At 41.3% G+C, this 16,529-nt stretch overlaps 1 protein-coding gene across 2 annotated transcripts in view; it reads left to right on the top strand.

Annotated features, from left to right (window-relative positions):
- Positions 1-13,882, top strand: part of LOC311049786 (semaphorin-3D) — a 129,316-nt gene extending 115,434 nt beyond the window's left edge. The window contains exons 13-19 of one of the 2 annotated variants that reach the window (XR_014601231.1): positions 1,149-1,237; positions 6,144-6,185; positions 6,723-6,880; positions 7,698-7,762; positions 10,069-10,226; positions 10,694-12,465; positions 12,540-13,882. Coding sequence is in view for 1 of the 2 variants with exons in the window: in XM_084063631.1 (XP_083919757.1) it covers positions 1,149-1,237; positions 6,144-6,185; positions 6,723-6,880; positions 7,698-7,762; positions 10,069-10,226; positions 10,694-11,263 (1,082 nt within the window). In the remaining variant the exon portion in view is untranslated. Of the gene's footprint in view, positions 1-1,148; positions 1,238-6,143; positions 6,186-6,722; positions 6,881-7,697; positions 7,763-10,068; positions 10,227-10,693 lie in introns of both variants that reach the window. The other variant, XM_084063631.1, reaches the window with a different exon arrangement.
- Positions 13,883-16,529: the final 2,647 nt, after the last annotated feature.

Genomic DNA, 16,529 nt, shown 5'->3' with positions numbered 1-16,529 from the left:
ACCTTATATACATAACTATAATATGCAGATAGAAATAAGAATAATAATACTTCATTTATATTGCACCTTTCAAAACTGGGTTACAAAGCGCTTGTGTGATGATGATTTTATGCAGGCCACATCCTTGAATGTGGCACTTAGAGGATATTAATCAAAAAGATTAAAAAATAACATCTGGAGACAGACAGTCAGTCCTTTTCGAACAAAAGCTCTTTAATGGTTCAAGGTCTCTTTAGAACGGAAAGAACAGTGTATTGTTTAAGGCGTGTGAAATTCAGTTTTGGTTTGTTTTTTAAATGTGAGGGAAAGTTTTCATCCAAAAGTCTTAAGAGGAAAGTTGAACATTCAAAGAACAATGGAAAGATCCCACCCAGTTTCATCAATGCAAAGCCATTGGGATTGTCAATTATTTACATAATAATTTGTCGGGCCAGATATTATCGCTGGGCCAGTTGAAGTTCTGGCCCATGTTGCCTACCACTGCCATAGAATATCATTACAATAAATACAATCGAACTGAAGAAAGAGGAAGATAAATAAAAAGGGACCATAGTAGATCCATACTAGTACCAATAATGGAATGGAAATTAACCACTATCTATAATAAGGCTTTCTTATACAGTTGTGTTTTAAGGTCCCACCCATCCTCCTAATGTCGGCATCCATTGTTGACCTGTTGAAATGATGAATGTATTGCAAAAGTATGGAAAATAACAATGACAATTTATGGCGGGTGCCAACCGTTTTCCTTCCTGTCATGGAGTTCTTCTAAATTTAGTCAAATTACCCAAAACTGTTTTGCTAGTGCTATCTGTGCTAATTTGTGTTAATCAATTTCACATGGACTGTCAAACTAAAGATGATAAGGTAGATTTCTGTTGCTATGGTGGAAACTGAGGGAAATCTTGACATCTCTTATGGGGGTCTCTGGCACAAAATCTTTTCAATATATTTGAGAGTTCTTGACATGAACATAATTGAGAACCACTGTGCTGTAGGCTACACTACCCCTGCACTACTATGTCTCACACAGGCACCCAGATATATGCTATACTGTAGGTCTGTATACAGTGTTGTTTAAAATATGTTAGAGTTAGAAGGCTTGGAATGTAAATTAAACTCAGAGCTTTGTTTTTGTTTGGTTTCAGACGACGGCAGGGTGGTGAAAGCCGTCTCGGTCATCAAAGACAACTGGGACACAGAGGAGGTCATTCTGGAGGAGCTGACCCTCTTTCAGGTAAGAAGCATTTCTGTTTTGGGTCCATCAGTTGTACTTATATGGCGCATAAAACACACAATACTGTACCTTTTGAGTTGTTGAGGCAATAAAGCTCTGAAGGCTGTATATTGATCATATAAATCACATCGCATCTTGAATGGATGTCGGATAGGTTTCACGCCATGGTAATGTCAGGTTGTAGTCTAAATAACACATCAACACCACAATTTAGGAAATTCATATGAATTCAAACAGAATCGTTTTTTATATACCGGTATATATTTTAAATATAGATATTAATGTAAACCGTTTCCGTTTCCAAATAGCAGTTATGGAAGGAAGACAAATTATTTGACCGAAAAATGCACAGTACACACACGCCCACGCACACGCACACGCACACACACACACACACACACACACACACACACACACACACACACACACACACACACACACGCACGCACAAACACCTACAGTTCATTTATGGCACTGGTTCTCAACCTTTACGTAATTGATCAGGGCCCACTTGAAAATCTTGCTTGGATCAATTACTGTAAACTAAGCTCCTATTTATCAGTATCACAATGAAAAGTCATTTCTCAGGGTTTTTAAATCAGTGGGAATCACTGATTTATGGAACTGCGACTGACAATGTCCAATTGCATTATGTGCTCCGCATAACCTTTCAGGGTCCATAATACACAGTATAAACTGTCCTTTTACAGCTAAAACACGAGGCTTCAGGACTTTTATGGCTCTGAGCACGGAAGCAGTTATTCCCCCCAGTGCCCATCTGTTGTGATGTCCTGTGTGTGTGTGTGTGTGTGTGTGTGTGTGTGTGTGTGTGTGTGTGTGTGTGTGTGTGTGTGTGTGTGTGTGTGTGTGTGTGTGTGTGTGTGTGTGTGTGTGTGTGTGTGTGTGTGTGTGTGTGTGTGTGTTTGTGTGTGTGAGTGAGGCATTGCATGTACTTTCCACTGGAACATATTTGACTGGAATAACCCCACTTAACTGGAAAAACAGATAGCAGGGCACATACTCCCCAAGGTCCCCCTGAATGAACTAACGGAGAAGAGAAGAGAAGAGAAGAGAAGAGAAGAGAAGAGAAGAGAAGAGAAGAGAAGAGAAGAGAAGAGAAGAGAATCATGGGAGAGGATAGGAGGGATACACAGAGATTTATTAAAAGGGAAACTTCACAGATCTTTTTGGGAAGTTTATTGGAAGTCAGGCACACAAACAGTGTCATTCACAACGACATGACTGCACATACTCTATAAGCATACACATACACAAAAATACACTGTAGTTCTGTAAAATATTCTTCCCTTTTTTCTTTTCGCTTTTTTTACACACCGTGACCACACACACACACACACACACACACACACACACACACACACACACACACACACACACACTCACACACACACACACACACACACACACACACACACACACACACACACACACACACACACACACACACACACACACACACACACACACACACACACACACACACACACACACACACACACTAAACAGAAACCAGGAGGTAAGAAAAATAAATAAATAGAAACACAAAATCTAACTGAAAAGTAGCTGTCACATAATCCTGCTGTACAAATGAATATAGTCAAATGAAATAAATGAAAGTAGAGGAATAGAACAGGGAATAACTGTGTTTTCTAACCTAAACAATTGTTCTGATGTGAGAAGATCATTAGTGTATACTGTGTATTTCTTTGCTAAATATTTGCCCAATGACACAAATCGATGTGTTTCACGTCACTGTTTCATGACATCAATATTTATTTTTCCGCACACAAATAAATAATCACTCCAGAACAGAATCAAAATCTCCTAAGTTTCTCTTTAACTGGGGAGCTGAACAGAAAGGCACAGGATGGACAGATTTGACCCTTGAAGGAAAAACAATGCAGGAAGGAAGGAAGACAGAAAATAAAAACTACAACAAACAAACAGGAAATCAGATGCACGTTGAGTGATTATTTACATAGAGCCTCAACAAACAGGAACTAACCCACTTCCACCCGTCCTTAACAACAAGACAGATGACTCTGACCTAAATATACTTCTATATGATTTATGCGACATCCTATATGCCCAGTACAACCACAGTTGTGTACTGTTGGCCAATGGGAGCAGCCCAGCACAACCACAGTCTACTGTTGAATTGCCTCGTTCCCAGCCTTTTCTCATCTCTGAGGAGAAAAGCCTGTTTTTATTTTTTTTTATTGATTGAATACTTTATTAACAGTTTGCAAATAGTACAGTGGTACGATTATACAATGTTGCTAAAAGGATAACACAAAAAGCCCTGAGGGCTTGTTTCCATTGTGGTCCTGTTAATTATTATATCACAAGCATTCCGTCGTATGCACTTCCCCCGGAAACTGTCTTTTCGACCAATCACAACACTCGTTCCATGCACAGAGAATGTAAACAGATTTGTGAAGCCTCAACGTAATTTCCTAGGCGGTCAAATTTCCTAGGCGGGCCAAATTCCACTACTTCGTTTAGACACTGATGTGGCAAAAATCGTATGATATCACTAGAATGGTCTGAGAAATAAACAAGCAAAAAGCTGTCTTTGTGTCGTTTATTTTAAGGCTTGCAAGGATGCTCGTTGTTTTCAGCTCAGGCTTTAGCAAGGAGACATGACAAGAACGCTGTGGTAGCATCTTCTATGTCCCCTCCCAGAGGCAGTTCCAGGCGGGCCAATAACAATGGATCACATGAACAGGCACATGCACATGAACATGCGATGACCTTGCTTCTCCACTTGACTCACTTGATTCATCCCTTTTGGCCTTTACTAAATCTGAAACAGTTGCAAAATGTTGCACATCATGTGGCCAGAGCACAACGTTGCAAAGTGTCACACATAGCATTTTAAGAAACACATGCACAATGGCAGACTGTCTCGTGAATAGAGACCTCATGTACACAAATCAAACATGAAACGTTCATGAAAAGTTCAGACAGAGATCCCTGTTATGAAATGACTTATATAAATCGGAAAATGGAAAATTCCCTATCAACACTCAGCCGGCTAGGTCTTTCCCAGCGTGACTGTTGAACACTGGGAGGTGCTCACTTTTTTTTTTTTTTTTTTTTTCTTTTTCTCCACAATTTTGTTGTTATGCCAATTCATTCCTCCTCTACTTTCATGTAGCACCTCCGTCCTACTCCCCACTGACAGGTGCAGCTCCAGCCCGTAGGATTATGTGCAACAAGCTTCTCTTCTCCGAACACGGGCCATTTGTGTTCGTATAGACGCCCGACAAAGCCGAATGCACCGCGGTGGTTTACCTCTATGCCTAAAGTCATAATAATGTAACAAAACAATAAGATAAACATGTAGCACAGAAGCTACTTTTGAACTTTTATTTCCACAAGTCATGTTTTCTCTGTCCTGTATGACAGTGGTTCTCAAAGGGGGGTCCTTAAGGGGGCCCAGGGGGTCCCCAGTTAAATGATTGATAGTTAGGAACCAAATTGACACTTACAGGTCTGTCTGAGTGTCTCTATCTTTCCCTTTCTCTCTCCTCACTGCTATCTCGTCCCACCACTTGTCTTTCTTTGTTCTCTCTTGTTATCTTGATCCCCATCTCTCTCTCTCTCTCTCTCTCATGGTGGTCAGGGTCCATTGAGTCACTTTGTCCTCCTGTTAAAACGAGTCAGTGAGCTGGAAAAATTGAGTCATGGAGTAACCGTGCTTCCTCTGAAGAAGAAAAGGAGGCAGATTAGATGTCTAATCTGTGTGGTTTATAGATCATATTAACCCCCACCAGATACCTTCCAGCCAGGTCAAACCTTTAACCCCATGTCAGTTACAGTTCAATGGGCTACTTGTGAAGTCAGGTTCAATATATATTTGGGAATTTAAGGAGTGCTTTCTTGATGTGTGCTGCGTGTAACATGTACCTGTTCAGAAATGTTTTTTACCTGGCAGTACATATCATAGGTTAGTGCTTCTCCAATCTGGGAAACCATTCGGTACCCAATCTTTTGTTTTTGCCTCTGGGGGCACCTTTTCTTGTGTAGAAACAGGAACTTGGTTTGGCTCCTCCCCTTTCTTAGTCCACTTCCTCCCGGGTGCTTCTGTGTTTATTCCTACTAACAACAGCATCATGTTTAGGGCAGTGGTGCTGAGAGATTGTGTAGGTTGACACAGGGTTGAGGTTTGACCATTTGACCTATACTGTACATACTGTAAATCAGTGGTTCTCAAACGTTTTAATTCCAAGGACCCCCAGTTTGGTAGGCATTAGGTAGTGTACATTTAGTGTACATTTAGTGTACAAATGTAAGGCGTACAAATGCTCATTTGGTTCCATTTGTATACTCTCAGAGTTACAGACCCGTCAGGATCCATTTGGTTCCTAACCATTTAACTGGGGACCCCCGCAAGGACCCCTGCTGGTCCCCGGGCACCACTTTGAGATTCACTGCTGTAGATTGATCTAAATCCAGAGAGTTTGCTTTGGCTGGCGTCCATCAAATCCAATGCCAGCAAAGATATTTTTGTAGCCGACAGAGAACCGCATTCATGGGGCCTCCGTAAAGATGCTGTTTATCCTTGATATTAGGCCAAAAGGCATGTATACAGTACATAAAGCGTCCCTCCATGTGATCTTTACATCTGATGCTCTGCCCATGGTACGTGGCCATGATAAGCAGCTTACTTCCATGTTCAGCAAACTGGCATAGTTGAGCCAATTGGCTGATCAATTTGTGCTATCTGGGAAAATGGATTAGACTGGTTGTAAGAAACGTTATAATAATTGTGGGACAACCTTACATAATTGAATAATAATTAATAATAATTAATTATTTTGTTAGTAAAACTTATGTATTGTGTATATTGTCTTTCTTTCTTTTTCTTCTAATTCAACAGAGTACCAGTCCTATCCTCAGCATGGAGCTGTCCACCAAGAGAGTAAGTCAGTCTGTCTATAATAGTGTAATAGTGAAAATAGCATATAAGCTCACATGTCACATGTTGTGAGCTTTATTGGCTAATTTCACTATTTTTTAGATGTTGTATTGATTATTAATGGATTATTTCATTAAATGATCAGTTATAGATTTTTTTCAAATAATGGATTAAATTGATTAGTTGGATTCTGTTGCTCCATATTCTAACTTTTTGTGTTTCTTCGTAAATGAACGCCCTGCTTATGTAACTACAGCGTCACACAAAAGTAGCAGATCCACAAGCTCGAAACGTGCTTCGAGCTTGTAGATCTGCTACTTTTGCTATATTTGAATTTGAATCCTGAAAAGTAACAGTTTTTGACATATGAGGGTTCCACCCGACAGAGAAGATTTACTGTTGCACCTCTATAGTGTGTACCTCATGATGACGCGGTGTGTGTGTGTGTGTGTGTGTGTGTGTGTGTGTGTGTGTGTGTGTGTGTGTGTGTGTGTGTGTGTGTGTGTGTGTGTGTGTGTGTGTGTGTGTCTGTGTCCACAGCAACAGCTGTATGTGTCCAGTGAAAGTGGAGTGGTGCAGCTGGCTCTGCATCGGTGTGAGCGCTACGGAGCTGACTGCCCTGCATGCTGCCTGGCCAGAGACCCCTACTGCTCTTGGGATGGGACCACCTGCTCCAGATACTTCCCTACCAGCAAGAGGTACACACACAGCACACGCACGCGCGCACACACACACACACACACACACACACACACACACACACACACACACACACACACACACACACACACACACAAGGGAGAGAGGGAGTCTGAAGGAAAGGAGAGCAAACAGATGAACGACAAGATGTATGTATGGATGGATGGATGGAAGGATGGATGGATGGATGGATGGATAAATAGATAGGTAGAGGTAGGTAGGTTATTTGTATGGATGGATGGATCATGTGACATGTCCATGGTCAGTCAGAACAGCAGCTGTACTGTATATGACAGGCCGTTCCAGCAGCAGAGAGAGGCCCAGTAATAACAGTGACTGAGGAAGTCCAGGAGATTTGATCTAAAGCCAACTGTGTATTAGTCAAAGCTGTCAGCTGTCATTTAAATCATGGCTGTGTTTGACATACACATGTATGTAAAACATGTCAAACTGAGTGTCTACACACACATGGAGACATGCACACACACATATAGCAACATACTGTATACTGTACTGTATGTAGACACTCACACTCACACACACACACACACACACACACACACACACACACACACACACACACACACACACACACACACACACACACACACTTACACACACTGTGTATTATGGACCCTGAGAGGTTATTTGGAGCACACATTTCCAGTCGCGGTTCCATAACATTGTGTGTGTGTGTGTGTATGTGTGTGTGTGTGTGTGTGTGTGTGTGTGTGTGTGTGTGTGTGTGTGTGTGTGTGTGTGTGTGTGTGTGTGTGTGTGTGTGTGTGTGTGTGTGCGCGCGTGCGCGCGTGTCAGGCGGGCACGCAGGCAGGATGTGAAGTATGGAGACCCCTGGAGCCAGTGTCCCATCACAGAGGACGGTAAGAATTATCTCTACATTGTTAACATAATACTATGAACTGGACTCACATCAAAGAATTACACAGCCAACCTCAAAGATGTACTGAGCCTCCCCGACCCACGATAACAACCAGTTACCATAGCTGATAACTAACATGGATAAAAATAAACTACATACTGTACATTAATATGTTGCTTCGTACCGTACCTGAGATATGAACTATGGCAAGTTTACCCGATATGTACAGTAGATTACATCCCTAAATGCCAACACCTGTGTACTGTCTTAAGTAGTACACTGTATACTTACTAATTACTTTCCCATCGCAGGTACAGTCAACTTAATATGTCCCTACTAATACTCTAGTATAGTGGTTAGTGGGCAGTATTGCATGTATAGCACAACAGTCTATGCAGAATACTTGCCATTACTGTTGACCAGATTTTGGAATAATTACCAGATTTTGCTATTGCTTAAAATCACATTTTCAGGCGATGAAACCCACCTTGAAATTGAAGAATTCAAGTCATGGACATTGAATTACGTTCATAAATCGATCTCCAGGGATTATTTTCAGCCAGACCGTTGAAATGAATCTGTACATTTAAATGCATTATATCAGGCACATGAACCCTAGCATCACTACTTTGGCAAAATACTGTAGCATTAATAACATTTGAAAAAAATAGGCGTTCGCGTTGCGCGAACATGTTGTGAACATGTAGATCGGCTATTTTCAGTGAAGATATTTGGTGTAGAGGAATCCAAAGGCTTTCTCGAAAAGTAAACAAACTTTGGAAAATATTCATCGGTAATGTCAGGTACTAGCCTGAATCCAGACCATAGACCCCACCCACTCTCTGAGTGGACTCTTCAGTCTGATAATCAGGCTAGTCAAGTACACCATGAGTCTTGGTCAGTGGGCTAAAAGTCACTGGATCAGCATGTTTAGCCCACATGTTTAAGGTCAAATCCCACAAGAGCGTCATCTCCTGGGCAGAAACCTTGTATCTCTATTTTTCTACTTTTTTATGTTTTTTTCATAAATGAATGCCCTACTTCATCTTACAAGCGTCGCACAAATGTAGTGAAAATCGCAGATCTACAAGCTCACAATGTGTCGCGATGCGACGCGTTGTGAGCTTTTATATCTATATTTTCACTATTTCAAACTATCATACGAAAAAAGGAACGTTTTTTATTTGCACATGCAAGGTTTCCACCCGACAGCGATGATACAGTATGCTGTGTTCCTCTCAGTTATCTGTCTCAGTTAAGTACAAACACAAATAGGAGTGGACTGCCATAGTTAGTAGGGCCAATATTGTGTAGGAGCTGAGAATTTCCATTCCCGTGTGACTGCCTTATAGAAGTGCCTGGATCAGAGAAGAAAAGCAATTAAGCTTGATGTGAAACACTTTAGGAAATCAAGGCCAATAATGAAAAAATGATATAAATGACATCTCAACGGTGGTGGCCAGTGAACTTCTATAATATTTAAAACATCTGCAGATATTTCCTCCACCTTAACTCTAAGTAAGAAGTTGTAGTAGTAGTAGTGCACCATCTAGGGGACAAATATTGCAACTGCAGCTCCTTCTGCCTCTCCACAAGTTCTTCATCTTATACACAGCAGGTGTATTTCACAGTTTAAAAGCTGTGATTATGGCAGTCGAGATACAATTTACAATTTAGGCATTTAGCAGACTTACAATAAGCAGGGTAAACACATACATCAAATACAGAGAGACAGTGTAGTGCCTCAGTAAACTAGGATCATGAGTAAACCAAGAACCTAGCATCAGTCTAAACAATTACTATCAAAAATAATTATCTGTACATTGCAACTCTAGGATACCAGGTAAACAATGAACCTATCATCTGTATAAATAACCTGCTATCTAAATTGTGCTCAAGAAAAACAAGCTTAAGTAACAAAAACATGAGAACAAATAACCAAGGTAATTCTGCATGGTCATAATAATAACTAGGCCAAGTGCTACAGGCTAAGGTGGAGTCTGAAATGAGGTGGAGTCACAAAATGAATACATGTCTTGATGATATTTCCTCACTCATATGATTCTTGAATTCTCTCTCGGTGCAATCAGTCTATGCTGATGTAGCCAGGGACAATGTCAACAGAAAATACATAATAGTACAAAATATATCTTTTCTTTCTCTCTATCCACCTTTGTTTCTGTCAGACTCAGGCAGTTACTTTTTTTAAATTACAACAAGGACAAATTACCCACAAATACGGTGATCATCTCTGAAGTGAAAGGGAACTAAATACTGCCTGTGTTCTTCTTGCTGTGTCTCTGACAGATGCTGACCTGGTGGAGCCCAAGGTGATCTATGGTGTGGAAGGGAACTCCAGCTTCCTGGAGTGCATTGCCAGGTCTCCTCAGGCCCAGCTCAGATGGACGGTACAGCACACAGAGGGTCAGCAGCAGACTCTGTCCCAGACACCAGCAGGCACAGAGGTGAGGCACTGCTTTTCTGTTCTCACATATTATTCCTCCTTGTGTCCATGCAGTCAGTCCCATCAGGCTTTGAGCGTCAGAAAAAGAATCCTCGCTTACAGTATGTAAAGACTTCATATATAAGTGAGCATTGGAGCAATGTCTGCACTGGTGATAAATAGGCCTGTCACAATTATTACATAATCGCCTGATTGCAATTTTTCGCAGTTACAGTGTGTGGAAAAATGTTCCTACATAAATATTGTTGATCTGCTATTTTCAAAAACTCTTGAAGAAACATTTTAACAATACAAATCTAGTATGGGGGGTCCCTGGCACAAAATCTTTTCAGATGGGTGTCCGCGGCCAAACAAACATTAATTTGGGGGCCTCCTTGACACAAAAAAATGTGAGAGACACTGCTTTACAGCCTGCACGTGTCTTAATATCCCTCTCTCTCTTTGTCTCTCATCCCGTTTCTCCTCCAGGTCCCTGAGAACGACGAGCGCTCGCTGCACATGAAGCGAGGCTTCCTGCTGCAGCAGCTGGCGCTGTCCGACGCCGGCCTCTACACCTGCAGCAGCCAGGAGCACTCCTACACCCAGGTGCTGGTCCGCTACCGCCTCCACGTCATCCCCAACCACAACCTCAACAACCACCACCACAGCCCTGTCCACTCGGCCCCTGGACCGGGACCCGTCCTCAGCCCCGTGGCCCCGGCAGGCAGGGTGGGGGTCTCCCTGACACACGGTCAGGCGGGTCACCCTCATCCCCCGTCGTCGCCGTCGTCGGGAGGAGTGGTGCACGGGAACTCGTGGCAGCTCCCGTCCGCCCCGAACCAGCGCCCCCAAAACCTGGCCCAGCCCCCGCCCCAGCTCAGGAGCTACAAGGACCTGCACATGGTGGGCACCAACAGTCTGAGCGTGGACGACTACTGTGAGCAGCTGTGGTACCGCGAGAAGCGCCGGCAGCAGAAGCTGCGCACGCTGAAGCTCAAACAGGAGAGCAGGAAAGCCCGCGTCAGGAGGAACAACCCACCACAGCAGAGCCCCCTCTAGTGGAGACCCTGGGAACTCTGTGTCCTATAGTGCCCAGAGAGAGAGAGAGAGACTGTCTAATGGAGTGGGATGAGGCGCCATTCTACACCGAAATCCTCAGTATAAATTTAACTCAGAGGATGTACAAATGGGACCAAATGAACCAGTAATACTGTGTTCGCACTGCAAGCTACAAAGATACAAAGATACAAAGATACAAAGAGACGCTTTGTTGCTGAGTCGTTGACGTCATCGAGAGCACGTCCGACTAGTGAGAAAAATATAAAGGAAAATAAAGCCTGGGGTTAAAAAACTAGCGGATGGAAATAATTACTTTAACTTTACCCCCCATTACAAGAAGGAATTCTGTAATGTAAAAAACAACTTGCATTGTAGCTTTGTAAATTTTGTATCAGCTACAAACTGATACAGTCTAAATAAATGTTAGACTGTAGTTATTTTTTTTCTCCATTTGTACACTGAGTTAAATGAACACTGAGAATTTTCCTGCGTACACTTGCAGAGGATGGCGGTTATAAGATGGACTATTTTGTTGAATGATTTCTTTATGTTTTCTGGAACAACAGTGACATTTGCCCCAATTTAATAATGTGACCCTAAAAATGCTGTGTGAATGAAATAAAACAGTTTCTTAATTCCAATTTGGAATTTAATTTCCAAACAGGGAAATTTGGTCATTGAAGTAGCAAGGAATACATAGAGTTTACATGGAGAATACAAAGTACAGTATATTGGCACGTCATGATCAGATATGACAATCATAATCTTGACTTTAACGGATACCTGAGTATTCTGAATATTAGCGGTTTCTTTATTTTCTCAAGGCACGTTTCACATTATAGGGACTTTGTGGGAGCAAAGAAGCTCTGCTAGTAAGTAAGCTACATTTTTACATTTCTTTGGTCATAGAAGAAAGTGTGAATCTATAAGGTGGACAAAGGAATTAATTATCACATATCTTCCCTGGTATTCTTTGGAGCAAATCTACAAAAATGCCTAAATTAATATCTAAAGACGAAGTGGTTCTCAACCTGAATTCTTTATTGACCGTCGCGTTAGGACCCAATACTCTATTATACAACACATAATTAACTTTTTGCTTTGTCTCTTATTGTCAGCACAGCCTACAAAACCCCCAAAACCAAAACATTTATTACAAGTATGTTTCATCTAGCCAAAGCTAATAGAACTGTTCAGACAAAGTCACAGAGACATGCTGTTGTTGCTTTGGTCAGCAATAGAGGGCAGCATAGTGCATCAGTACTATGAAACACAGACATTCTACTTCATGAAGTGACAATTTCTGTTGCTGAGCATGCTCATACATTCACTGGCCACTTTATTAGACAAGAGATGATGATGAGTGAAAATCCCAGTAGATCAGAAGTTTCTGAAATACTCAGACCAGCCCGTTTGGCACCAACAACCATGCCACATTCAAAGTCACTTAAATCCCCTTTCCTACCCATTCCGATGCCTAGTTTGAACTGCAGCAGATCATCTTGACTATGTCTACAGGCCTAAATGCATTGAGTTGCTGCCATGGCTGATTAGAAGTGTGTGTTACCGTGCATTTGTAGAGGTTTGCCTAACAAAGTGGCCGCCAAGTGAGTGTAGGAGAAATATTTTTTGGGGGGTTTTATAGATTTAGTCCCACATTAAGAAAATAAATTGATGCTGTCCATATCATTTAAAGTTGTTGTTTGTCCAGGACCCTATTTTTCACATCTCGTGAACCACGTTTGGGTTCAAAAACCACTGGCTGAGGTAGATAATGATGTCAAGGTGAATATCGTTGCTGTCGGGCAGAAACGTCATATATCCATTATCCATATTTTAACTTTTTATTGTAAGTTAATACCATACTTAGCCATACTACAGTGACACACGAAAGTAGCAAAAATAGCCAATCTACAAGATCACAAAGCGTTGCATTGCGATGCTTTGTGAGCTTGTAGATAGAAAAATATATATACGTAAATAATACATGAAAGTGAAAATGGTTAAGTGTGTCTGTGGGAGTATTAACAAGAGCTTGTTACTAAATAAGAACTACAATGGATCCATTGGAACACAATTTTCCCCATTTCCTGAAAAGTAAAGTTTTGGACATACAAGGTTTCCACCCGACAGCGACAATAATTTGACATTAATCTATGGGTCCAACTTACCATCACTTTTGTTTGTACTACAGCACTGACAGTATGTACTACAGTACATGTATTTATAATTGTTCTTTGAGTTGTAACCTATCTGCATTGATAGTATCTAGACTGAATGGATTTATTCTTCGGCTCAGTGCAAACACATGTATGCTTGAAAATGCATTAGCCTATGTATAGCTCATTAATTATACCATGTAACTAAAAATTATTATTCTCCATCAGTGTATATTATAGAACTCTATTTTTGATAGATGTTTGATTCTTTATGTACCTCTTATACTAAAACCTTTGTCTTGTAAGATAAAGCACATTTCTGTGACATTTTTATATGAAGCTGTGTGTCGTCAATACTTTGAAATAATAGCTTGCTATTTATCTCTGCAACATGCTGTAGGCCATGAGGTCAACAGGAGTGTCATTCAAGTCTGATAGTGTTATTTGTGAATAAGCCACCAAACCATGAGTTACAATAAAAATAAACAAAATACAAAAACATATGAAGGTTTTTGAAGCCTTTTGTATCCATCATTATGATCCATTATTATGATCTTTGTTGTAAAGAAGAAACACACACGCATGCACGCACGCACGCACACACACTATGCTGTAGAAGTGGTTATGGAAGACACCACTCGACCTACATACCACAGTTTGCATATATATTCCAATAGGTCAGTATGTGACCCAATCTGGGTCTGCTCTGTACTTCATTCTTCTGCACCTTATGCATAGAATTTGTTCTGCATTAAACACCATGGCACCAAATCTCCTACATGATCACCAACTTCCTGACGGACAGGAAGCAGCATGTGAGGCTGGGAAAGCACATCTCAAAGCCCACTGATACTTGGCAGAGTTGTGCCTCAAGGCTGCGTGCACTCCCTCTCCTCTACTCTCTAGTCCAGACATTTTAATTTCAAGGACCCCCAGTTTTGTGGATTAGTCCACGGACCCACATAACTCAGAGAAAGTACAAATGGAACCAAATGGACAAATAACTGTCAATTTGGCATGCATTAGTCCAAGGACGCCCATAACTCAAATGGAACCAAATGGACCAGTAAGTGTCCATTTGGTTCCATTTGTAAGCTCTCGGAGCTCCCAAGGGGGGAGGAGTGGATAAACATGGAATACAGGCACAATCTGAATCTACCATATTTACTCAATTTTAATTGGGTGGCATTATGCTGGCAGAAAATAATCAATCCCCTCCTCCCATGGTAGCCTACTATGCCAACCTGACAGCAAGGAGCACAGCTTGGCATTTTAAACACTGCACCCTGGCGTTCCTATTTTGGGCATTTAAAAAAAAGAATTAAAAAAATAACTGGCTACTAAGGCTACTCACTGGAATATGAATAATCATAAGATAGTCTGCACTCCTGTGCCACTGTATAGATACATACAGTGAGTGACATGTGGCATATCTGCATTTAACCCATCCTAATTAAGTATCAAGAGCAGTGGGCGACCAAGAAGGCTGTGCCTCTGGGAACAGTTAGAGGTGTGTTGCTCATGGACACTTCGACGCGTAAACCGGAGTGCGAACCGTGGACCTTCTGTTTCCCGGGCAGCGTCTCTACCCACCCAGCTATAGCTGCCCCAAAGCACAACCACAGTGTGCTACTGTTGGTCTTCAGGTGCTATGTGCACATTCAGTGAAATAGCCACACCTGTGCAGGTGACTCTGCAAGCTTCCAACAGGTGTCTCTAATTGCATCAATTTGAGATGTGGCTGTTAGGCACCAACATGAGAAGCAGCTACAACAGTAGCAGTCAAGTTGTTTGTTGGGACTTGGGAGGCTTCTGGCTGTAATTTGTAAGACTGTGATCTGACTGATATAGCTATGGCTCCTGGACTCTCTTTGAGGTTTGTTGTTTAACTTATGAGGTAGCCTACTGCTATAAACCTGTTAATAGAGGTTACTTTCAAATTTTCAATGTACGGCTTCGTCCACACGTACACGGGTATTTTCATAAACGTAGCTTTTTATATGCGTTTTGGGGGGTTCGTCCACACGCAAACGTGTTTTTGGTCCATGTAAACGCATCTTTTTGAAAACTCCTGCCACAGTGAAGATTTCTAAAACGGCGTTTATGCGTCGCCGTGTGGACGGAGTGTTTCACATTATAAGCATGCGCAGTTAGTTGCAAGAGTAATTGGCTAGTGTTCATTTAACCTCTAAAAGAGTGGTTGATTAATTATTTTTCTCTAAACTATAATTTAGCTGTTTTTCAAATATTGTTTCTCCGTAAAATATCCTTTGGTTTCCATTGGTCTCATTTCAGGGTTTTCTGGATGTGTTTTCTGCTGTTCGGCAGTGGGGTCTGTTATCCAGCAAGAAAACCAGGTAGCTTGTATTTCAGTCTCTTTAGTGTTGTCACCCTCCTGCTCAGCAGCACTGGTGGACAAAGTACTCAACCCCCAAGATACTCCTGGTCAAATATTACTACACTTAAGTAAAGTTTCTGTCAAATTTTGTTCTCGAGTACAAATTATAAAGTACATTTGTTTTTTATATCAATGCATTGCTGTATTAAAATCACATGTTCCCAAAAAATGCTAAGATTTTTCAGAAATTGTCAAGACATTTATCGTGAGCTTAAAGAGCTGCTATGGTCACTATACTTGAAATGGGGCTTAAGTGGATCATTTATAATGTACTTTTTCCCTTCCTAGAAATGTAGTGGAGTCAAAAGTACAATATTTGTCTTGGAAATGTAGTGGAGTGAAAGTCTAAAGTATGCAAAAATACAAATACTCAAGTAAAGTCCAGATATTTGAAATGTACTTAAGTACTGTACTCAAGTAAATGTATTAATGACTGTATTAATTCATCACTGTCCACCACTGCCCAGCAGACTAATTATGTTAGAAGCTGAGTTACGACTTGATGTGTAAATATCTTTTTTCCCCCTACAGTTTATTACAAAAACCCTCAGCCCAGAACTTTGCAGTCAACCCAGCAGTCTGATGGCCACGAGTATGCTTACTCTGTCCATGTGTCTCCACATGGAGACATCATCACAGATGACAGAGGCCAGTCCCAGCCAAGGTCTGACACCTCATCTCCAAAAAGGGCTCCACAAGAACCAAGTGA

The sequence above is a fragment of the Gymnoscopelus microlampas genome, assembly GCF_963454915.1.
Source record: "Gymnoscopelus microlampas genome assembly, chromosome: 7".
NCBI lineage: Eukaryota > Metazoa > Chordata > Actinopteri > Myctophiformes > Myctophidae > Gymnoscopelus > Gymnoscopelus microlampas.
This window is presented reverse-complemented; position numbering and strand designations above follow the sequence as displayed.